The 22,996-nt window shown below is 49.7% G+C and overlaps 10 protein-coding genes across 10 annotated transcripts; 5 read left to right on the top strand and 5 right to left on the bottom strand.

The window, feature by feature from the left end:
* Positions 1-13: 13 nt before the first annotated feature.
* Positions 14-640, top strand: M437DRAFT_68706 (uncharacterized protein; the record flags this gene model as incomplete). Its single annotated transcript, XM_041025158.1, has 1 exon — positions 14-640. The coding sequence occupies one exon, from the start codon at positions 14-16 to the stop codon at positions 638-640; it is 627 nt and encodes a 208-aa protein (XP_040876755.1).
* Positions 641-795: 155 nt separating this feature from the next.
* Positions 796-5,177, bottom strand: M437DRAFT_87273 (ankyrin repeat protein nuc-2; the record flags this gene model as incomplete). The annotated part of the gene is made up of 9 exons (XM_041028614.1): positions 796-978; positions 1,034-1,197; positions 1,250-3,548; positions 3,605-3,652; positions 3,701-3,841; positions 3,893-3,943; positions 3,993-4,115; positions 4,185-4,269; positions 5,113-5,177. The coding sequence occupies 9 exons, from the start codon at positions 5,175-5,177 to the stop codon at positions 796-798; spliced, it is 3,159 nt and encodes a 1,052-aa protein (XP_040876754.1).
* Positions 5,178-5,569: 392 nt separating this feature from the next.
* Positions 5,570-6,637, top strand: M437DRAFT_87272 (uncharacterized protein; the record flags this gene model as incomplete). Its single annotated transcript, XM_041028613.1, has 3 exons — positions 5,570-5,644; positions 5,783-6,202; positions 6,257-6,637. 3 exons carry the CDS (start codon positions 5,570-5,572, stop codon positions 6,635-6,637), a joined length of 876 nt encoding a protein of 291 aa, XP_040876753.1.
* A 101-nt stretch (positions 6,638-6,738) lies between these two features.
* On the top strand, positions 6,739-7,959 carry M437DRAFT_87271 (uncharacterized protein; the record flags this gene model as incomplete). Its single annotated transcript, XM_041028612.1, has 2 exons — positions 6,739-7,229; positions 7,284-7,959. The coding sequence occupies 2 exons, from the start codon at positions 6,739-6,741 to the stop codon at positions 7,957-7,959; spliced, it is 1,167 nt and encodes a 388-aa protein (XP_040876752.1).
* A 383-nt stretch (positions 7,960-8,342) lies between these two features.
* M437DRAFT_56004 (uncharacterized protein) lies at positions 8,343-8,927 on the top strand (the record flags this gene model as incomplete). The annotated part of the gene is made up of 3 exons (XM_041022977.1): positions 8,343-8,480; positions 8,622-8,733; positions 8,797-8,927. The coding sequence occupies 3 exons, from the start codon at positions 8,343-8,345 to the stop codon at positions 8,925-8,927; spliced, it is 381 nt and encodes a 126-aa protein (XP_040876751.1).
* A 636-nt stretch (positions 8,928-9,563) lies between these two features.
* M437DRAFT_87269 (uncharacterized protein) lies at positions 9,564-10,142 on the bottom strand (the record flags this gene model as incomplete). Its single annotated transcript, XM_041028611.1, has 1 exon — positions 9,564-10,142. One exon carries the CDS (start codon positions 10,140-10,142, stop codon positions 9,564-9,566), a length of 579 nt encoding a protein of 192 aa, XP_040876750.1.
* Positions 10,143-11,292: 1,150 nt separating this feature from the next.
* On the bottom strand, positions 11,293-14,162 carry M437DRAFT_55866 (DNA repair protein; the record flags this gene model as incomplete). Its single annotated transcript, XM_041022951.1, has 2 exons — positions 11,293-14,064; positions 14,118-14,162. 2 exons carry the CDS (start codon positions 14,160-14,162, stop codon positions 11,293-11,295), a joined length of 2,817 nt encoding a protein of 938 aa, XP_040876749.1.
* A 459-nt stretch (positions 14,163-14,621) lies between these two features.
* Positions 14,622-17,998, bottom strand: M437DRAFT_87267 (uncharacterized protein; the record flags this gene model as incomplete). The annotated part of the gene is made up of 4 exons (XM_041028610.1): positions 14,622-17,085; positions 17,151-17,527; positions 17,576-17,590; positions 17,741-17,998. The coding sequence occupies 4 exons, from the start codon at positions 17,996-17,998 to the stop codon at positions 14,622-14,624; spliced, it is 3,114 nt and encodes a 1,037-aa protein (XP_040876748.1).
* Positions 17,999-18,365: 367 nt separating this feature from the next.
* On the bottom strand, positions 18,366-19,265 carry M437DRAFT_87266 (DUF1771-domain-containing protein; the record flags this gene model as incomplete). Its single annotated transcript, XM_041028609.1, has 3 exons — positions 18,366-18,765; positions 18,819-19,170; positions 19,229-19,265. 3 exons carry the CDS (start codon positions 19,263-19,265, stop codon positions 18,366-18,368), a joined length of 789 nt encoding a protein of 262 aa, XP_040876747.1.
* A 370-nt stretch (positions 19,266-19,635) lies between these two features.
* M437DRAFT_55892 (uncharacterized protein) lies at positions 19,636-21,360 on the top strand (the record flags this gene model as incomplete). The annotated part of the gene is made up of 2 exons (XM_041022961.1): positions 19,636-19,962; positions 20,020-21,360. 2 exons carry the CDS (start codon positions 19,636-19,638, stop codon positions 21,358-21,360), a joined length of 1,668 nt encoding a protein of 555 aa, XP_040876746.1.
* Positions 21,361-22,996: the final 1,636 nt, after the last annotated feature.

Here is a 22,996-nt window from a genome sequence, read left to right as displayed (position 1 = left end):
GACACTAACAATCATGGCCGCCCGTCTACGCAAAACATTCCAATACCCTTCCGAAGACGCAGACAGCGACAACAGCGACCGCGAAGAACTGGACGAGCAAGAGCAGGAAACTCTTATTGACGATTTGGCAAAGCGCGATCTGGACAATACCATCTTCTACCGCCGCGCTTTCACCGCTCTGCCTGCTGTGACGGCCCTCATATACTTGCCCGTGCTGTTCTCTGCCGAAGCTTTCAGACATGTCTTGCTGGCCTTGCTGTCCTTGACGGCGTTGGGAGCCACCGTTTACATCTTGCTTTGTGTCCCCTCTGCGCCTGTCGCTGTCGACAGCTCGAGATTGTCTGCCGCCATGATCGACAGCAGAGGTCCCTTGGATATTGCTCTACCTTGGCTGAATGCTGCTCTCACTGCTGTTCTTGCGCTCTCTGGCGTGCTGGCTTGGAAGAGAGACTTGGTCGACGAAGCCTGGCGCGCCTTGATGCCTGGTGGTTCGTGTCGTCTCGCATCCGACCCAATCTCATTCCTCACTGACCTGTTATGTATAGCCATCTTCCTCGTCACCATGTATGCTCGCTCTCAACTAGTCCCGCTCGATGTCGCCAGCTTGGAACGTCTAAAGTACAACTACAAAGGTGCTTGATTCTTTTTTAGCTCCTTGCATGAATTTGATTATTCGTCATCAATCATCCTGCAACCTCCCAGTGATAGCCTCCGTTTTTTCTGCAGATGAACAATAGAACCGCCTCTATACGTCAACCCTTACGCCTTGCCTGGTCCCATATCTATAGCCCGTCTTTACATATCGACGCTTTCGTGGAATCGCAAAACTGCGTTGTTGTCAAGATAACCGTCCACCTCATCTGGCAGCGCGTCAAACGACGCTCGTGCAACCTGCTCCTGTGTTGTCGAGTTGGTCACGTCGGCGATGAGCACCAGCCCTGCCGTCTTGATTGACTCGATCAGTGCCGGTACAAGTTCCTGTCGGTTACGTCAGCCTGTGCTTGCTTCACTTGCCTCATTAGCCACTACTTACCAGCAACCTGGAGCTGCACATCAGTCCCATGAAGTTGTTGCTCTGTGCAATTCTGACGGCTTCCTTGACAGATGTTGTGGTACGCCCACTGCTGAACAGTGGCCACTCTGCCTCTTCCGACATTGCTTGTTCAATGCCGAGGTCATTACACAATAGCACAGGGTCTGCACACCAAATTAGTTCTGTCTTGTAAAATATGTCTTGATAGCCACTTACAGTTTGGCTGCTTCCAGTTGAGTGCTGTACAGATGTTGGGGTTGTAAGAAGAGAACACAATTGATCTTATGAAGCCTTCATTTGCTCCACGTAGGCGGCTTGCATGGTCGAACACTTCTTTCAACGAAGCATCCACGAATTCGTTGATATTGCCTGTCGGGCCAAGTCGCAGTTGCTCCTCTTCTGCCTTTGTGGGGAAGAGCATATGCACATCGAGATGCATCTGTGGAGGCAGGATCTCGAGCACGTCACCGAGAGAGCACCAACAGTTTGCAAGACCCTGCGCCAACAGCGCGCGCGAAGAATCAAGCAGCGCCCTCAAGCTTTCAGGTCCCTTGCCGTTTGCTTTGCCGATTGCCGAGAATTGCTCATAAGTCAGACGGCTGATCAGGTCATTTCTCACACCATACGCTGCAAGTGCCGATGGCATAGCCCACGAAGGGTACAGGACTGGCACACCATCCTTGGTTGCCTGCACAAAGATGCGCATGTAATCTCCGCTCAAACTTGAACCAGTTATAAGTGCGTTAGGCTGAGAGCTGATCTGACTCGTCGCCTTCCAGTACGTGGCAAATTGTGTAATCTCCATGGGAATGCCATGGAAAGGCGTGACGACTTGGTACTTGAAGCTGATACGTCCAATAGCTCGGAGTCTAGGGTCAAAGAGTTCCAGATGCCAATTTCCAGAACTACTGTATCTGCGCGAGAATACAAGCGACGACGCTGCGCCTCTGGCAATGATCTTGGAACCGAATGTAGGGAAAATGTCGAAGTCGATCGAAAAGGTGTCGAGGTTGTCGATCTGGAAAGAGATGACCTTGAACTCGTCCTGTATCGGCAATGGGATGTTGCGGGGGATGAGATCTGATGATTTGGACGATATCGTCAACCTTGCTGCAGGATACTTGTTGTCGCCATAGAATTCAATCGCTTCGGCATCTTGTGAATCGAAGCTAATGACAATGAATGTCTTTGTTGTGTCGAGGAAGTTGTGACCATATCTTCTAAGAGGAATGATGGGAGGGGGCAATGAAAGATCAGGAATTGCTTCCATATCCGCACTTGCGGGGATGGGCGCACTTGAGCTGAGAATAGATTGGAAAGTGGCAGGAGCTGGCGTTGGTTCTTCACGGGCAATTCCTCTGCCGTGACCTGCCTTTTCCAGCAGACGTAAACAGTCCAAGTGACCCTCCCATGCAGCGTAGTACATGGCGGAGAGGTCCTTCTCATCCAATGCATCAACGTCTACGCCCAACTCAAGTAGAGCTTGCAGGCAAGACAAGTGACCTTCGCTCGCAGCATGGAAGAGCGGAGTCCACTGATAGAGTTTGTCCGGTTGATCTAGATTAGCTCCGTAGTTCTTCAGCATCTGCAGTATCTGCGGACTACGGCCTGATCTAGGAACTAGATGTTGTGGATAGAGGCCTTCTGCATCAGGCAATATTTGTGGGTGGTATTGGAGGAGCAGGTCCACAATTGCGACCGATCCGTACTGACAGGCCAGGTTGATTGGAATGTGGTCGGCTTCGCTAGTCGGATCTACGCGAGCACCCAACTCCAAGACTGCCTGCACAGCGGCAAAGCGCGCATGCACGATACCGTGAATGAGAGGTGTGAAATTGTCCAGGTCCTTGTAGTCGACGCTTTCAGCAACGGGTGCGGCATTTGGAGAAGTGCTTTCTACGCCCTGCATTGCATTCGCCGAGTCGTGCTTGACAAGTTCCTTGACTACGTCAACGTGACCGCGCATACAGGCGTAATGTAGCGGAATGCGACCATAGATATCGGTCGCTATGGGGTTTGCTCCACGCTCGAGTACCATTGTCAGGGTGCGTAGTCTTCCTGAGATCGAGAGCTCATGCAAGCAAGTACGTTCGTTGATCTCATCCACGTAGTTCAAATTGACCAGGTCCGTCTCCAACAAGGTCTTTTGCATCTCCAAGGGTGCGTCGTTGATTGTGCTGAGGAAGATGCGGTTAATGCGTTCTCTTGCTTCATCTGTGGACCCCAATCTTGAGATCCACTCCTTGATTAGTGCTTCGTTACCAGTGTTCACTGCCTGTTGCATTTGCATTTCAATATCGTTGTCCTCTTGCGCACCGGCTTGGGGCTTTTGGTGTTGATCGCCGCTAGGGATGTATTCAATCTTTTCACCTTCTGCCCAAGCGCCAAGCTCAAGCAAGCTTGATGTGGCTTGGTCGGAAAGATCCCTGATGACATCTCTGTTGAAGCAAGGTTGGATCTCTACTGCTCGTGAGAGATACAGCTCTTTTGTGCGCGACTTTGAAGTTTTGTCCCACTATAGTAATAGGTTAGCAGTCGAGAACCAATGTTAACGGGGCACTAAGATCCCACCTTCTTGAGGATCTTTGAGAAGGCTGTCTGATTGATCTCGATGAATTGCTACACAAGTCAGAATTTCGCCCTTTGAGTCATTTGTAGCCAACACACCTGCAGCTTGTCGAGATCACTGTTGAACAGCCGGAAACCTTCATCCAGTGTAACGAAGACTGTCGAGAGCTTTGAAGCAGACAGTCCACGAGCTTGTAATGACTTCTTCCTGTCCGCCAAAGTTTTTAACCGTAACTTGAGCTAGCAGTAGTGTTAGATAGAGTGACAAAGGTCCGATGATAGATAGCATACCTCGGCTTCTTTCTGTAGGTAGAAGGTGTTCACCTTCTCCAGCTCACGTTCCTTCAAAGCCGTTAGTTTGTGACCATCAAGAGCGATATCGTGATCTTACTAGTCGGAAGAAGAATGTGGCTTTATTTGCCTGTAATGAGGCTTGAGAGTCGGCAAGACCGCTTCCAGCATGTGTGAGGTCTTGGGCGTGTATGACCGGTGTCGCACTAAGCTTCTTGATCAACTGTGGAACGTCAGTATGAAATGAAAACTTGTGCAAAATTGGTGGGCGGCAGTATGGCGAGATGGTTACCTTCTTGAGGGCCTTGTAGTCAACGAAGCTGGCAGCATATTCTGGAATATCCAGCTGCCTCTTCTGGATGTGTTTGCCGAACTTCCTGATAGCGAAACAGTCAGATTATGATAATACAATTGGTGTGAAAACCATAAACTTGTGATGATAACGTACATCTTGCTTGAGAGGGAGGGGTGATTTGTTGGCGTTCTAAAATTACGGCGTAGAAGGGCTGACGAACAGCTCTACAGTCGAAAGCGATAGAACGTGATTGGCAAACAAGCGACGAAGGTTAGTGATGAGCGGCGGGCTTCACTCTTATTTGGACTGCAATGGTAATGACATATGGGTCCAGGCGAGATTGTTCGTGTTTGCGGTCAAAAAGGGCGTCAGACGAGTCTCGCGTCTACGTAGCAGCTTGCCGACGGCTGTTGAGAGGGGTCTTCAATGAGCATTGGCAAATGCCGCCAACCTAATAACCACGAAGTGGATCGTTCTGTGACTCTGTCTGGCCTCACCACGTTCAGAGGTTGGAGAAAGCACAACTGCTGGAGTACGAGCACCGACCAATCAGAATTCAGCTGGGGCGAACGTGTGCTCCTTCCCCCTTCGCCGGAACTTCGTCCCTTCCTAAACAGGCGGCTTCCGCAAATTCAACCGAGCCATCATCGCTTTCCGTAACTACACGATTTCAAGAGCTGTATTTCTCAACGCCCGAGGCTGCCAAAATCATGATATGGGAAGCATCTTGTTAGTCAGAAGCTGCCAGTGCATACGCCACGTAGCCCGTATTCCTGTCTGTCGGTATCGCGAAGGGTGGCCAGGCTTCTTTCCAGCGCCCTTTGCCATCTATCTACGTCGTCTAACCATCTAGCTCAACTTGCTGTCGCGTGCTCATCAAAAGGTCCAGCCGGTTTCACTATTTGCATGTCACTGCCCCACCAACCCACCCCTGCTCTCCATGACCTTCATAACCTCCACGTTCCCTGAATCATTGTCTGTGTCGGTCATCGTTTGTACTTTCCTGACATGGCTTCAGCAAAGTCGATGATGTCCGTAATGAGTATGGGGCTTGCCCTGGTAGCGTCAACTGTACCATCCAGTCGTTCGTCCGTAAACCTCCGAACAGATCCAGGGTTGGTCAACCCACTGGTCAACCCGAGCATAGAAACCATCACATGCGACAGTCCACCGCTTCTTTCACTTGTGACAGTTGCTGTTGATGGCCACGGGGCTTCTTTTTACCGTTCTAGGGGATGTTCGAGGCCGTCAATGGTTGTGAAGGTTTGAAATTTGAGCACCGTCGCAGGTCTTTCGGACCTTCCTTGGAGCTAGGATTGCCAATTGTCAGATGTCAGCCATTGCCCTTTCCCTGAGCGCAGCACAATACGTGGAAGCAAGACATGACTCTTGTTCTCAACCACCGCATCAACCTCCCTGAGATCGATACCAGCCAGGCGCCCTACATCAATTTCACGGTCCTTTGTTCCCCTTTCCACTTATTGTTATCCTGCTTGATTTACTGCTTCCTTTTGCCAGTCGTCATGCTCCTAGAACTTTACCAGCCGCCACCTGCGAAACTCGACACTTACTATATTCTTGGAGAGATTGCCTAGAAAGCTACTGCCTTGGCCGATGCTCATCCCACCATCGATCTGGACCTGCTTCGTCAGCTTGCCGATGGAGTTCGAGGTGACCAAGTTGGATCCGAGGATGCGACCCGCGCTCTGTGTCAGATTTTCGAGGACACTTTCACTTTTGAAGTGCTGCATGGTCAGCTCAACGCCGATTTGAAAGCGAAAGTCTCGGCATTTCTCAGTGGCACTCCAGCAGAGACCGTTGTAGCTCAGGGTTTCGATATTACCTGCGCGCCTCTGAACTTGCACAGAAATCCTTTCGGTGGCCGTGTACCCGATGCACACAAAAAACATCACCTCTTTGGCTCCCGTGCCTACGCCAAGGTCGAACAAACAATAGGTGCCGTGGAGCATCGTCCGGTCATCTTCGAGGACTGCGAGCGAACCAGAATCATGGAGGTTCGAACGGCCTTGAGGTAGTACAATTTGACTGCTCGCTGACGCACCATCTAGGTCTATACCGACGTCCCTTTTCTCAACTGGCAACAGAATGTACACACCAGACCCATCCTGACCTTCGTTCCGTCTACTGTACTCGGCTTGCAGAACCTGATCAAGGCATATCCCCAAAAGCGCATCCGATGTAGTGGCTATCGCCATACCAGGACCAACTTCTTCGCAGAAGACGGAGATATTCTCGTCTCCTTCGCCAGCCTGCACCACGTCGCAAGTGTGCTGCCAGAGATGATCAACCTGTTCACCGGCCGAATCAACGAAGCCGAGTTAACGGGAGAGTTGAGGAGCATCCAGACCTTTCCTCCTCAAGCAGGTCAAGCAGATACTCAAAGAGTCCGAGTTGGGGCGGCAGTCACTCCGGAAGAGCTTCGAGAATAGGCCATCGAAGACGGCTGGTCGCTGCCTGTAGACGTCACAGCAGATGAGTAGGGCAGACGAGATGTCCTGTCATTCTTGGTGTCCAGCTGACCGTCTCCAGAATGACCACCGGTAGAATCATTGCGTCCATGTGTCATGGCTCAGGCTTCGCACACAAGGCCATCAACGACTATGTCAGATCGCTTGAGTACGTTGATGTCAACGGCGTTGTTCAAACAATCAAAGATTCCTTCGAGTTGCATGCTGCTTTGGGGTGCTTCGGCCTGTTAGGAATCATCACACACGTCACCTACGAAGTCAATAAAATGACGTTCGCCGTCATGCGACCGCGTAAGGTAAAGACAATGCTTGCTATTCCACCTCCGGATACATGCCAAGTTCCTGAAGCATTGCATGTTGAAACCAGCTCCGAAGAACTCCAGGAAGCAATTGCTGAGTTTGAACGACGAGCTGAGCAAGACTACTATACTGAGTGGTCATGGTTTTCCTATCAATCAGACGTTCTCGTCAACACATGGTCGACAGTCTCTGATAGCGAAGGGCAACAGGACTACACAACCCCTACCCAAACATTTCTACAATGGATCGCGTCGTAGATCACCGCTGTCATTGTTGGTACTGACTTTTATGCTGACATACCGGCGAGATGGCAATCTCAGTTGCTCGCAACGGGGAACATGGCCGTACTCTCACCTTTGACCACTGACCCAGATAATCTTGAGATCAAGACCAAATTGCCGAATGCACTCCACTTCCGCCGCGGCCGGCACTATGCTCGCGCCAGAAATATGGCACTCGAATTACCAATACCGTCTTCACCAACAGACAAGAACAGACCTGATTGGACGACGGTAAGGAAAGCTTGGTGGAGTGTGATTGATTTGGTGTACCGCTCGGCAAATTCACCAATGCGATTAGCAATGGACATGAGAATTACGGGTGATAGCGACATAATCATGGCTCCTCAACGTGGAAACAATCATGGCACCGTAGCTATTGAGATTGGATCAATCATCGACACAGTCACCGAAGAAGAGTGGCAGACGTTCTGTCAAGGATTGGTCGATGCATTGATCACACTTGCTCCTGAAGGTAGGCTTCGCCCACATTGGGGAAAAGAGTGGGTGAACATGCGGTTTCGTGGTCTTCCAGCTCGAGAATATATCAAGACGGTGGCGTACAAAAACGAGATTCCAGAATGTCTGGCGGTTTTGGAAAAGATCGGCAAACGACAAGGGTGGACTTTGAAGGACTTGCACAAGAAGTTCTCTAACAACTTGTTGGATGATTTGTTCTTCTGCGATACTCAAGCTCATACTTGAATGGTTTGCCTTTATCTCACAAAGAGCCTATAGCGTTTGTAGCAAGCAATTGTACATCTGTAAGACCATACTCTTTTGTCGCGATTGTTATGCCAAGATGTGGCTGAGATCAAGTCTGTGGCCGAACTGTGGCTTGACCTGTGCGCTGACCTCTATGGCCCCACGAGCAATCTATTACATCTTCTATATCAACATCGTGTCGCACCCACAACCCACATAACTATATCGCAACGCTTGAACAAGTGACTTTGCGCTATACAGAGCTATATTCTTGTAGTCCGACCTCGAAACGCCAAAGTCGCAAAACCTTACAGTCAAGTTTTCATACGCACAGCTCGCCACCATGCCAGGCGTAAAGTTGTGGGCAAAGATGATCGGATCGTATGCGCTTTCTCCCATGCAACTACACTTGCGCGAAGTTTTTGGTACTGATATGCTGCTCTTCTAGGGGTGCCATCCTGTGTATTGGCGGTCCTTACCTGATCTACTACGTCACGCCATCCGAAGAGGAATTGTTCATGGTTAGTAATTTTTTTTTTCTTCTCTCATAAATCGTTTCGGAGTCGTATAAGAGACTGGCTTCCACATTTCGTTGGATTACCAGGCGAATGACTAATTTTGCAATTGCGAATGCACGAGCTAATGCGATTTGCGACTATTAGAGATATAACCCCGAGTTGCAGAGACGATCGCTGGAGAACCGCAAGGAGAAGCAAGAGAACTTCAACGAGTGGGTTGCACAGCTCAAGAAGCACTCAAAGAGCGATTTGCCTCGTAAGTTTTTGCTCGCTCTTGTTGCCAACTCTTTCTGCATACTGAGCTAACCTCTCTTCACAGTCTGGACAGCCTGGGACAAGGAATCCGCCGCACACAAGGAAGCAGGTACAGCTCGTTTGATCGAAGAGCGCAGAATTGCCGAACAGGCTGCACAAGCCAGAAGAGATGAGATCAAGAACTCTGCCGCCTAAAGTTTTCTATCATCACGCTTTTTGTATTTTTAGGATTTGCAAGTCAATACGCTGCTCTTTTGTTTTTCTTGTCATTTGAAAGGCTCTCTCATCGTGAAAGAGACGAACGATTGCACTATAAAAATGCACAATTAATTTGAAATATTGGACAGTATCCACTGAGAGCTCTCACCATACAAGATCTCTCTGGACATATCTTCTTACCTGGAAACAACTGTGCATTTTGACGAATACATATTATGGAGTCAAGCAATAGGGAGGGCATGATCTCCCGATTTGATGGAAAGATACCACACAAGCTGTAGAAATGCACAATAGTTTCTGCATTCCGGCCACTATCCCCTGAGAGCCCTGCATTTCATGACATTTCTCTGGACGTACTCCCAAAACTCAATACATTCATGCATTTTGATGGTCTTATGAAAAACAGCAAGGTCCGTTGAGAGCCCGTGTTTCTCACTGAAGAGATTATCTCACGGGCTTACAAGACTAACCTACAAAGTCATTTCTCCAATTGGCGACATGTGAACATCGTGCATTGTTACAGCATAAACTTTGGGACACGGGGTATGTTACATTGTTCATTATGACGTTGGTTTCGTATGCTACAACCGCTAACTTTCTTGTTCTCGTGCCTTAATCATCATCAATAACCATGACCGGAAGACCATTCGATGTAAGCATCTCAGAGGCGACATCGACGTCGCGAGCAAGGTCGATAACGCTCTCTTCAATTTCAATCTTCTCATCCCGACGAGCCATCTTCGTAGGTACCATCGTGACTTTAGACTTTGGTTTTCCTCTTAAGCCCGACGTCTTTGCGGCAATCTCTCTTTTTGTAGTTTCCCATACCTCAGCAGCTTCCTCGGGGCTCAGAGGTGTTTCCTGGGCTTCCTCAAATAGGCAGGAAACGTGCTCTCCGTCTCTGATTCTTTTGGCATCAGTCTCCTGAGCAGCGGTCTCGAGCATCAGGTCCCTTTTTTGATGGTCCATTTCAAAGATGTATTCATCTGTTTGCTTGACTAGAGATATTGCACTCTTTCTGGCAGCGCGGTCGTTTGCAAGACACTCCTTGTAGGTGACAAACTTGTTGCTAGGGGTGCGAGCTTTGAGTTGTGGTGACTTTGATATAGGAGTAATGGGAGGAAGGTTGATCGTAGGCTTGCGAGCGGGGCTCGATGGGCGGGGAGTATCTGGTGTCTCGTTCTTGATCATGACTGTTTATCCTTGCAAAGACAAATTTGAATTCTGGCAGAGGCAAGAAGGTATCAATATCAATCATGCTAACCACAGAGATTGCTTGAGCATACTGACCTTCAGCTGTTTGGAGATCGGAGATCTTTGTTGCTTTTATCAACAATATCGATCGATGTTCCTATATAGTCTAGCTAGGCTTCATATTTATACAATTGACGCATTGATGTATGGCATTATCAATGAGAATTGGAGCGTAGCCATGTGCGTTTGTCAGTGTTGTTGCCTGGCTGTCAACAAAATGATAATACGGAGCTTGCTGTAGTGAGAGCATCAGGCACAAGCCCCCAGTGCTGAAAGCATCACAAGTGACAATGGCAGTGTCATCCAAGGAATTGTAGTATGGCTTCAGGCACGAGAACGGAGCCTCCGACAATCACAAGCAATGGGAACATCTTTGAGTCCCCATGTGACGAAGCCATAAGAGTTATAGTGAGCGGTCAGTCACAAATCCCGGATTTTTGACAAGTGAAGATTGTCGAAACCAGGAGTCATCAGGTCAAAAGGTGTATGTTGGCGGTGATGGCCAGGGACTATACACTCCGGTGACAATGGCAGTCTTCAAACCTCGGACTAAGGCTATTATTGTATTATAGTGAGCCACTAGGCACGAGCAAACCCCAGTGATATCACACGAAACAATGACAGTCGCCCAGGCCAATGTATTGTGAGCATAGGGGTTGTGCTGCCGCCGGCAGAGCTCTGATGCTGTTTCGTCGAGAGGGATGGCTATGGCCACATTTGAAGAAAAGCAGCTCGGTGAACAAATCAGACATACGAAACTGACGAAAGCAATTGCGAACCGAGGTCAACACCTGCCTCATGCGTGACGACACTGGGACCCGGGGCGGACTTTCTGTAAGCTAGCTTTCGATGGCTGAGCAGCTCTAGAAACATAATGATATTTTGTCTCGACGAGCTGAGATAGAACATTGTTCCTGAATCGACGACAACCCATCCCGACCAAGACGTTCTGATATATCATGTTTAGAACAAGGTAGGGACAACGTTGCACGGTATAACAGGCAGGTGCGACTAAGACATGTTGAACGTTGCTATTATAATGTTCTGTGGTGATAAAACTGCCTGTATAAGCGCGGCAGACGACCATTTACTCGTCAAAGACACTACGATTGAAGAAACGGTAGATCTGTCTGCCAGCTTCCTTTCCGATCAGCGCTGCCAACTCATCCTCATCTGCATTGGCAACTTCCAGAACGTTCTCATACTTTAGGATCAGGTTGGTCAAGTTCTTTGGGTTGACACCTGGTACGGCTCGTAGCATGTCTTGTGGAAGTTGGTTGAAAGTTCTCTCTTGACCATCCATGTCACTCTCTTCCAGACCAATATTGACAGCTTTGATGGGATCAGGCTCTTCTTGTTGCTTTTTGAGCTCTTCAAAGATCTCGGCGGTCTGGTATGGTGATGAGGACCAGATGATGCGTAGACGAGGGAAGGCAAGTGTCAGCAGCACAAGCTTGGACTGCAAGTCTGATGCTTGCAGAGATCCTGAACCTACGCCGGATGAAAGATCCGCAAAGGGCTCTAGTGTGAAAGATTTTTGGGCATCAAACTCGATCAAGAGCATCGGGCTCTTATAATGGTGCTGCATTGTTTCGGCTTGGTGGTAGAGACGACCATTCTGGAAAGACTGGATAAGATCTTTGATCGATTTTCGCTCAATGCAAATCTCAGGCGTCAAAACATAGTCGCCCACCGTTAGGGTACATGGAACAATGACCATGTTCCTGCCGTGGAGCAATGATGGAAGAGATGATCGGAACTCTCGAACATCGATGACTACTCTCGGTGGTTCTGCCGTTGCAACAAGTCGACCACCGCCAGCAATGCGAGTATTGACCGTTCGTAAGAACGACTCCTGTGGATCCAGCCCTGCAGGGTCATGTGTCAAGGTCACTGCCATCGAACCTCTTTCACGGATGAGCTTGGTGAAGGCATCTTTCTCCTTGCGCACAGCGCTGAGATACCGTTGCTCCTCGACGCTTCCTCCATAGTACATAAAGTAGACTCTCACGTTTCTGTTTGAGTGGCTACTTCGATATACCTCGATACGTCGAATGAAAGCGGCGTCAGGTTCGTACATGATGACGTATCTTGGCTTGGTCTCCTCAAGGATATGTTCGTCCATGTCGCCGTCGTAGGGATGTACCATTATTAAATCTTTCATGTCGTAAAGCTCGTAAAAGTCGTCCATATCATCCAGTGGGTCGGCACCAATCTCTGCCTTCTGTTGAGCCTCGGCTTCTGTAGGCTCAAGCTCGGCCAGGAGACTTTGTACGTGGGACTCTTTGTCTCCTGCCACATGCACACTGCCGTTTGCTGTGCGTGTAGGAGCAGATGCGGCAGATGAACCACCTCGTATGCGGCGTCGCTTGTTAGACCCACCGCCTCTTCCTCCTCGGCCAGCCTGACCTTGGCGCTGGTCAGTTGTACCATTAATGTTCTTCTGATTCTCTGCAAAGAGCGAGTTGCTCACTCGGTTGAAGTCTCGTTTCCAGAGGAAGTAATTTCTGAGTTTTCGTCGCATCATAGCAGCACCAGATGGTCCTCGAGCATCTTCATCAGCATCGTCGGCTACCGATGTCGTATCTGGAAGGACATTCATGCTCTGCAAATACTCGCGAATTTGCCGACACGTTCCTTGATCACCACACATGATCAGAATACTACCATTTGACTCATCCTGAAATGAAGGGTTGAAGTACATATCACGCTCAATCTCTTCCAAGATCTCGGCCAGAAGATTCCATTTAGGCATTTCTTCTAGCACAGGGCGTAGAGAGTCTGGAACACCGGTTCTAGCATTCACGTTTTGGCCATCCTTGATGGTGCCAGTGTAAACACGACGCTTGGCGTTGTCAAAGATGACATGAGCAGCATCCAAAAACAGCCATGGTGATTGGTTTTGACGAGTAGAGCCAGGCGGAGGAGATGAAGCAGCCAAAACCGTGTCGAGATATCGAAGGAAGCTTACGGCGTCGAAAGTGAGGAGATATTGTAGCATGTTGCGCAAGAGTGCCAGATCACGAACAATTTGACGAGTCCTGAAGTTGGTACGATGCCAGACGGGATCCAGTTGTCGACGGACAATGGCGTCAAAGTTGCGGTGCAAAGCACTGTCAAGGTTCCAGTCTTCCATGTCCAGACCAGTGTTTCCTTTCTTCAGCTCGGTGATGCTGACCTCAACACACTCCATGATGGCATTTTGAATGTCGCGCATACCATCAGTCATAGGGACTTCCAGTTCAATTACTTCGGCTTTTCGACGACCTTCCAGAGATTTTGCGACAGTGACGTGGAAGCGAGGGTACAGCGAGGGTCGTCTGAGGAAAAGGTTGCGCATCATGGTTGCCAGAGGAGCAAAGCCTGACGCGAAAGGTTCGGGAGCATCTGAGAAAGCTTTCAGAAAGCCCTGCTTGTTCTTCTGGCGGTATACGCGCACAATGAAAGCTTCCAGCGATGTTGCAGCGATGCGTTCGGAGTGGAGGACAACGAGGCCGGTGATTTTGGCAGGGTCGAGATTCTCGGTCAAGAGATCGACGACCAGGATACGCGATGTGACGGAGAAGATGCCTCCTTGCTTGTACATTTTTTCTCTTTGCCCGACATCTGTCAAGTCGGTGTTGACCAGGCTCAGTCCACGGCATTTGGGCGAGTTGCTAATGGCGGCGTGTTCTGCCAAAGCCTCTCCAATCCAGCCATTCTCTCTGTCGTCTGCGCCGACTACGACAATCAGATTGTTTCCGGCGGCATCGTACGAGTGTAGGAGGTTGGTGACGATGCGCAGAAGGCCGAGGCCACGCGCCATGATGACGAGCTCATCTTCCTCGCGGAGCTCTTTGAATATGTCCTGCTGGAACTCCTACACTCTTGTCAGCGGTGCAACATCTATATCTTTGCATGACCAAAGCGTACCAGCGGTAATGAGAGCTTCACCGGCGCTTCATTGTTGTCCGACATGGAGTCGTTTGGCATTTGCTGTTGATGTTCTGCCTTCGTCTGTAACACCTCAGAACGCTCGGACCTTGTGCATGACATCACCGGTATAGACCAGATTGAGAAGTCGCGACTGCGATCATCTTATACCGGAGAAGCACAGTTGTTAAAGAACGTGATCGATTGCTAATTATACCTTTATGCCTGTTTCATGTACGTGCTTGTGAACAAAAGAAAAGCAATGAAAACAAAAAGACTCCCAGCTCCTTAGAAAAGCAGAACCCAATATTAGACGGCTTGTGTATTGAGCGGCACCAATTAGACAACCCAGAGAGAACAAACGTTACTGAAAAGAGAAGACACCAGAGCAAGGAACCCAAAGGAAGGACAAGTGACAGAATCAAGGCAGGAGTGACAGATTGAGAATCCTGGAAGGCGCGACAGAAAACAAGCACACTCATTGGAAGGTAGGGTGCAAATCTCTCACAAAAACTCTCTGAGAGCATTGGAGAGATCGGTGGTGTGCTTCTCGTCCTCACTGTCGGATACTTCTTCTACTGAAGGAAGATGATAGCGTCGAGGAGTAGCAGCTTGATCTTCTTCAAATTGGCATTGTTGAGGAGACTTTGGGGTGACAAGTTGCTCGGCCTCTTCAAAGGTATAACTCTTGTAACGGTCAGGAGTACGAAGGCGAGGAGGAGAGATGCCCAAAGACTTTGTCGCAATGTATCTCGGAGTTTCAGCTGCCACGGGCTGGATTGGCTTCTCTGGAGTTGACTCGTGCTTCTTCAGGAAATCTGTTACCAATATATTTTCAGCTCTGAGGTTGCGCTGGCGCACTTCTTCACTGTCTGCCTCCTCGGGCTGATTCTCGCCCGTCTTCCAGTAGTGGAGCAGTTTTTGGCAACGCAAGAGATTCTTGGCCATGTCTGCTGGGTACGTGGCTGGGTGAACGGCCACGACCAGTGAGGGATGGTTAGCCGTCTCACAATGCGAGACGAGGCTGCTGCTAGAAGAACTGTTTGATCTGGAACGAGGAACAAGATCCATTGCAGAATCATCAGTGGACAAAGCATTGTAATCCATATCAATTTCAGTAGAATCATGGCCGTGAAGGAAGTTGTGGCGTAGATCAACCGGTCTGGGTGTGTAATCGGAGACAGAGTCGGAGAAAGAAACCTTCTTCTTGCCGCTTCTTGCTTCCTTCAGAGCAATGGCTCTTTGCTTCTCGTATGCATTTTGTGCAAATGCGAAATCCTGGCGCTCAACAGGCTCAGGCTTGTTGAAAAGGTCATCAGGAGGGAAGGAAGGCTCAGGAGCTTTCATCCTCTCCTTTCTAGCCTCCTCTTCCACATCCTTCTCATAGTTCTTTTTTGCTCTGGCGAGCTTTTGCTCTTCGAGATGCTGTCTGAAAGAATAGAAGTGGCCACGGGCCTTCTTCTCCTCCTTTATCTTCTTCTCCAGCTCGCGGGCCCTCTTCTTCTGTTGTGCCTTTCGGGCGTCCTGTGCCTCCTTCAATTGAGCTTTCCACTCGTCATCAAGAAAGTTACGGTGGCCAGCAAAGGGATTCTCCTTTTTTTTGATGACGGGCTCTGCCTCGGGCTCGGCCTTGTCTTCTTTGTCTACGCCAGGGATCTTGACTTCGAAAGGGATATGGGGCAGGAGCAAGTTGGTGCCGTCACCTGGTCTGCCATATAGGCGGCGATTGAGAAAGTTTCTGATGCTGAACATGCGCTTAGATGGGCGCAGAGAGTGCTTCGAAAAACGAGGCACATAGGCCTGCTCGTAGAAGTAGACGTTACTGGCGGGATCGTACCCCTTGACGTGCGTGATCTGGAGATCTTCTCTGACCCTCTGCAGGATAGTAGCAGCCGTGCCCACGAAAGGCTTGGGAGTGTCATCAGGGGCGGTCTCGAAAGCGATGTTTGGTGATTCGAATGTGGGAGGGGAAAGATCGTCCATCTCGTACATCTCCCGAGATTCGCCATTGATAACACGGTGCACATATCTTGTGGACTCTCTCTGAGATGCGGAACGTCCACCGTAGTGATTGGCACTACTCTCCTTCTTAGGTTTCTTGGGTGGCTTGGGTAGCTTAGCATATGGATCAACCAGGAGCTGCGCGGTCGTCAATCTCTCATGAAGGTGATAGGCGTCATTGCGCCCGCCTCCACCGTAAGGACGCTTATAGGGGTTGTCTCCATCGAGTCCATTGGGAAAGGTGACTTCCTCGTCCTCAACGTAGGGACGTGGAACGTAAGGCTGATAACGAGTTTTGAAAGGCAGAGGACGGCTTGGATCGGTTGAGGACGGCTCAGGTACAACAGGCGAAGGTTCGGTGTGGACTGGTGGTGAAGCCGGGACGCAGAAAGAGAAGCCAATGTTGACGTTCAGGTCAGCGTGGGCGTTGCTTTTAGACTTGAAAAATGAGCTCAAGGAAGGCGAAGGAGCGGTTTGAATGGGTGTGAAGGTATGGGGAGAGATGGGTGTCGCTAGATCATCGACAATGATGGGCTTGAAGTTGTGCGGAGACTCTGGAGATTGCGACTTGTTGATGATGACAGGTTTGAAGTTGTGCTGAGGATTAGGAGATTGTGACCTGTTGATGATCACGGGTTTGAAATTGTGTGCTGACTTCGACTTGGGCGAAGCAGCGGCTGTGACCGGTCTAAAGAGATGCGAGGATCCGGTCGGGGTTGAAGGAGGAATGACAGGCTTAAAGACGTGAGGAGATTCAAGAGAGTTTGGAGGGGGTGTAATAGGATCGAAGTTGTGAGATGACTGAGGCGAGGGCGAAGCTTTTGATGAATTCATTGCGTGTAGACGTGATGCTGCAGGACTGCCATTGGCGTCGGTAGTAGAGCGGTGTGATGAAGACCAATGGCCGCTCGAAGAGCGCGTACGCGGAGATTTGATGCCATTCAGTTTTTCTTGCCTCTGAGGAACGCTACATGACATGTTAGGAAAACTCTGTCGTGGGATGAATATTCAGAGCGCAACTTACAAGTGGACGCGCGCAGACTGCGGCGAGCTCTGTTCCATTTTGATGATGGCTCGATTGGCAAGATTTCGGTGCTGTGCATCAAGAGTGCGCTCTCGGAGTATGAAGTAGGCAGACTCCAGCTCTCGGTTGCTTGAGGGAGACCCACTGAACGAGACGGAAGGGTCGTAGTGGTGCTGCTCGAAGGAGACGATGGTGGTGACACAAGACCCGGGAGGTTGAAAGTGCTCTTGGATCTGGCGAGCTTGAAGTCCTTGAACTTCTCCTTGGTTGCAGAAGAGAGCTCGGCAAGGCTCGTGCTACTCTGGTTGAAGAGACGAGCCAGTCCTCTGTAGATCTTGGTACGTGTCTTGACCTTGTCTCCAGGAAGGCTGGGTGGATTGGTGGTCTAATATGTCAGTTGGGTAAGAACATCAGATGTTCAGGGGTGACATACAGGGATGAAATAATCCTGAATAGGATTAGGAAGCGTGATGCTTTGTGAACGAGAGATACGAGCCTCCTCGAAGTTGTCACACCTGAGTATTGGCTCTCACTGATCGACTCGCTGATGGACTGAAAAGTTAGACGCTTGTCTGCGCATAGTCGTAGCAGCACTTACAGTAAGACGGCTGAGGTAGCGCCTCTTGGGAGGCCTCGAAGGGCGCAAAGCCTGCGCGCGGATGGTATCAGACAGCGGAGTGGTCTGGTTAACGATGCGAAGATAGCGTCTCTGTTCCTCGTTGAAGGGGTACTCAGGGAGGTCAGTCTCGCTGTCAATTGACTCTGTCGCGAGATACTCAAGGAGGGCAGAGCCGCTGTCAGTTGAGTCTGTGGAGGGCTGCTCAAGAAGGTGAGAGTCGCTGTCAATTGAACTCATGTTCACAGCTGGAGCACTTGTACGCTAGCGGCACGCTAGTCCAGGTGGTGACGATAATGGTTAGCGAGCACGTGAGATGGTCCCAATGGCATGAGAACAAATAATGAATTTTTCTGATGATGGAGATCCAAAGTGAATGAAGAGATTATGAACCACCAACCAAAACATTGACGCCTTGTGTGTGCCCGGCCACGACACTAGCTGTTGAGCTCTAACCTCGTTCGGCCGTCACGGAGGCGCATCTATGTCCTCAGACAGCCCCGAACACATCCTACATCCTGGCCTTTGGGTATCGACGAAGAAAAGAAAAGGAAAAGAAAAAGAGAACCATCTCTTGACCAACATGGCCATAAGCCATTTGACCACATTACATGACTGTACAACAGTTCTTCTTGAGGAAGCGAATAACCTTGGGGAGGTTCTTCTTGATCTCCTCTTCGTAGTCCATCTGCTGTGTTCCTTGTTGTTGCTGTTGGTTCTGCTGGTAACCTTGTTGTTGGGCAGGATATCCTTGTTGCTGGTAGCCCTGTTGGTTTCCAAGAGGGTAGGCAGTCTGGTACTGGGGCTTTCCATGATGAGATTGGTCGTATTGTTGAGGTTGACCATAGCCAGCAGGAGGGACCGCTGCTCCACCGGTAAGGTTGATGTAGATTCTACCTTCATTGTGCTCGGTGTGGTACTGAAGACCTTGCTCCTGGCAGATCTGCTCGACGCGAGGCTTGATCTTCTGAACGTGGTTGACAGAGTGATTGCCCTTGCCGACAATACTGCACCAATCGTCAGACACATTGACTAGCAGCAACCGCAGCAGCTGACTTACACATGCAGATGGTTCTGGCCGGTGCTCTTTGCGTACTTGATTCTTTGTTCCAGAATCTCTTCGGCCTCTTCGACAAACTGACCGTGAAGGTCAATGGTATCGCTGTCAACTCTTCCTACGGCATTGTTCTCACGGAAGATGAACTCGGATGCCTGTCTGTTATAGTCGTCTGCCTTCTGTCCATGGCTCTTAGCTTCCTGCGACAAGTCGTGGGCAGCACCTCCGTCTCCACGCGCGTAGGCCTTCTGTGACTCGGCGGAACAGTGCTGACGTTTGCTGTGTTCCTGTCGCGCAAGGTCTCTCAATCTATCGTACTCGGCCTCGGCGTCGCCAGACTGCTGGTGGTTGAAGGCTGAGGCTTCACGTCAGTATCCTTTATATTTGCGACAGGCTGAGGTACGAGTACTCACCACTACCGCCAATGCGCGTCGCAGATGGGAACGACATGATATTACACTATGAATATGACTATGGATATCGGTGCGAATGTCAAGCAGGAGGAAAGAACAGAGACGGGAAATGAAAGACAGCACACCCAGAGGCGCTGCCAGAGTCCAGATCAGCCACCATCGAAAGTTACCTGCTGCTTGACCAGTTGTCGGTCAAACTGTTTGCTTGGCAAAAGAAACAAGAAACACAATCCGGGGTTCAAACGACAAGAGTCAGATCTTTCCTGAGAGGGTCCTCCACACGAACCATACTCCCGGGCGTCCAATCATGGCAAAGGCAGCGGCGACCTCGAGTGGTTCATGCAATTTTTTGATACTTTATCCGGGCCATTGAAGTTGCGATTCGTCAATTTGCTGGTTGCGACAACATGGGTCAGCTAGACTCACTGCCCCGAGAACTTCTATACTTGGTTCTCGAATACTGCAGCTTTGAGGACTGCAGGAATCTACGCGCGACGTGCAAATACATCAGCGGCCTTACCAATGCCCGGGTATTTCAGACGTATTACATTGCCTTCTTTCAATCGCACCTGGAGAGATTTGTGAGACTATCGGCAAGACCAGACATTGCGAGGTGCATAAAACGTCTTGTCTTTGTAGGAGATGTGTTACCACAAATGGACTGGGTAGGCACCTTTGAAGGCCTGATCGACATGCGCGAACCTTGGTCATCTTTTTCCAAGAAGTACATTGAGGTAAAGTCAAGCAAATGGTTCTCACGAAAACGAGAAAGGTACTGATGCTCCTCTCAGGAACGGACTACAGTGGACCCAGCGCGCATGGACAGCCGCCTCTCCTCAGATGATGAATACGATTTCCGGATGCGAGTATTGACTGAAAGACAAGACCTTCGCCATGCGGCGTACAAGGAATACGACAACATGGCCAAACACACCCTTAATCCCAGCCAAGTGCAACATCACTTCGAACGATACGCAGCATATCGTCAGCAACAACTGGACTGGGGTCCGAATGATCTCTTTCTCGGCGCGCTATCACGCCTGCCCAACTTGACATCCATCGAGAATGCAAAGCATGGGTTTGCTGACAATCATCTCCATTTCCCATGGAACAGGATCGAGAAAGACATCATCCTCAACCCAAACAACTGGATGCAGCTTCATGCTGTCGAGGTTGATGACGATGAGGAAGTCCATGTTGTAGATGTGTTGAAATATCCTATCCACATGAAGCATGCGGATTGTCTTCTTGCCGCCATCGGAGAGCGTGCAACTTTGAACAGCCGCGCATCACCTATTAGAAATTTGCGCCTTGTAAATGTTGGTGGGCAGCCTTTTCTCGACATGAACGAGCACTACCCCCCGCCAGATGATCCTGCATCTGAGCCAATCGTAAATGCCATCAGGGATGACCTGCCACAGGAGTTGATCTCTGCCAAAATCCAGGGCTTATCGCACTTGGAGAGATTAGAGCTGGATGTGAGCTATTGTGCCCCTGCCTCGCCTAATGTGAGACCAGGTGCTGGGGTACAGACATGGCAGACAAGGCAACTCTTCCAGGAGATCCATGCTATCTTGTCAGCAGCAGCACATTCTCTGAAGACTCTGAGACTCCAGTGTCGTGACGATGAAGGCAGCTGGGCTGCCGAGGAACGGCCCATGGACCCTGAGGACGACACAATAGGCCATCTTCATATCCCTACACTACCACAATTAGAGCTCCTACGGCTGAGTTGTAATGCAACCGAGAGAAGCTTGATCGAGCTCCTGCGTGCACAGTCAAAGACACTGCGCTGTCTCGAACTTGTAGACTGCAATCTGAATGAGGGCACATGGAACTCTGTGCTTCGTCAAGTACCGGAGATATTCGAGACTGGCCTACAACGCATTTACCTGGAGGGACTGCACGATGAAGATTATCCAAGAGAGTCTGGCGACGAAGCTTTGTTCGAGGATGGCTTAGATGTCGGCGAAGGCGCGCATCCTCATGACCGTGCTATCCTCAAGTATCTGCTTCATGGTGGAGAGATGCCAGAACTGGATTTCAATAGTTGGTACGAGCGCAACCGAGAACTCGCGGACAGAGGCATCACTGAGTGGGAAGACGAGCTACTCGAGTCAGAGGTGCCGTAGCATCCGTAAGGGTCTAAACACGACAGTTGTCTGGACTCGTCTTTCTCCGCATCTGTCCAACGTCTTGAGTTGTAACCTCTCCTCGAGTGTTGAAACAATCTTTCAAGCTGTCAAAACGCACAGTGGTTCTCGGAAGAGATGTGTAGTCCAGAGAGAGCCAAACGACCACAGATTCTCACTGGACACTACTCTATCTCCGGAGAAGAATTGTGCATTTTTATAGCCCACCATGTGACGAGAGTCAAGACGCGGGATGATTCTTGGTTTTTGCAAGTCATGTGTCCGCCTTCTACGTCGCCTAGGCTGCTACGATGCCACAGTCGAGCTTTCTCCTTCAAGAACGACGTAGCGAAATTGCTACAGAAATGCACAATAATGTTTGATGTAGAAGTGATGTCCAATAAGATATTCCAAGATAGGTTATCTCCGTGGACATCACTTCTGCTTTCAAATGCAATTGTGCATTTCAATGGTGGCATCACTACATCTCTTCTACATAGCGACGGAATTGATCGCGGAACAGTAGCAGTCTGTCTTTAGCATACGGCGATTTAGGACAAAATCCTCCAGTTCTTGATGACACAATGCAGCATATGCAAGAGGCGATGCAGCAGATGGTGTCTGTGAAGGAGCAGACGCATGGGCATGTTAGGTTGGTATGCAGTTGTTCGGGCAGCAATCAAGTTTAGCATCCTGCACTTCTAGCATGGTAATTTCGTGATAGGAAGTCATCCCCAAAGACAATAGATTGTATTGGCTTGGTGATCGTCCGTCACAAGTATGATGTGCATGAATCATAACGCCCGCTCGAACTTACACATACGACTCTTTGGGATGGTAGCGAGCAGCAGATGCTACCTGATATGATTCAGACATCCAGCTTTTTGGGTCGCTGAAGTTACAGAAAACCGGTACGGCCAAACTCTCAGTTGGTTAAACGTCGACGGTGAATCCTGGAGGCTTGAGGGCGCCGGGACTCAAGCGAGCACATGCGTAAGAGAAAAGAGAAAAGGAAGCCGCAAAGAACATTCTCCAGGAAGCGGTCGGCTCAGTACGGACGAATTGCAGTTCCGGGCCGTAGCGGGTCGAAAACATATCAACGGCTCGCTAGAATCAGGGACCGGGGGACAAACACCGGACTGATCGAGAGAGCAGACTGCTGTTTTGGACCAAGAGTTTGACAAAGAGTAACCTATTGCGGCAATATTGTCAAAGGCATTTGACAAGTCAGATGCTGCGAGGTCTCGCTATCTGCTGTGGCTGGGCTTGGCATGCTGCAGTGTAGCTCATGCACAAAACCCTTGCTTCATTGCAGGCAACAGATGTACATGCCTAAGGTGCGAATGCATCATGAGAGCATGGAAGGAACACATGGCTGCTGCTTCTGAGTTTGCAGAAATTTGCTAGGGAGTAGAATGGCTGTCAATATAGCGTTTGATGAGGGTTCAATATAGAGCTGGACTATGCGCGAGTCAAGCAGAGAACATCCGTGACTCGCTGAAAAGTCTTTTGTACTGGTAGGGCAAAATGGAAACCCATGTAGACAAATCTCGCGTGAGACGGCAACGGGAAAGATGACCGAGTGAAATGAGAGGTCTCACACATGTGGAAGGCATGCGATGAATGTGTGTAAGAC

This window comes from Aureobasidium melanogenum, assembly GCF_000721775.1.
Source record: "Aureobasidium melanogenum CBS 110374 unplaced genomic scaffold scaffold_23, whole genome shotgun sequence".
NCBI lineage: Eukaryota > Fungi > Ascomycota > Dothideomycetes > Dothideales > Saccotheciaceae > Aureobasidium > Aureobasidium melanogenum.
This window is presented reverse-complemented; position numbering and strand designations above follow the sequence as displayed.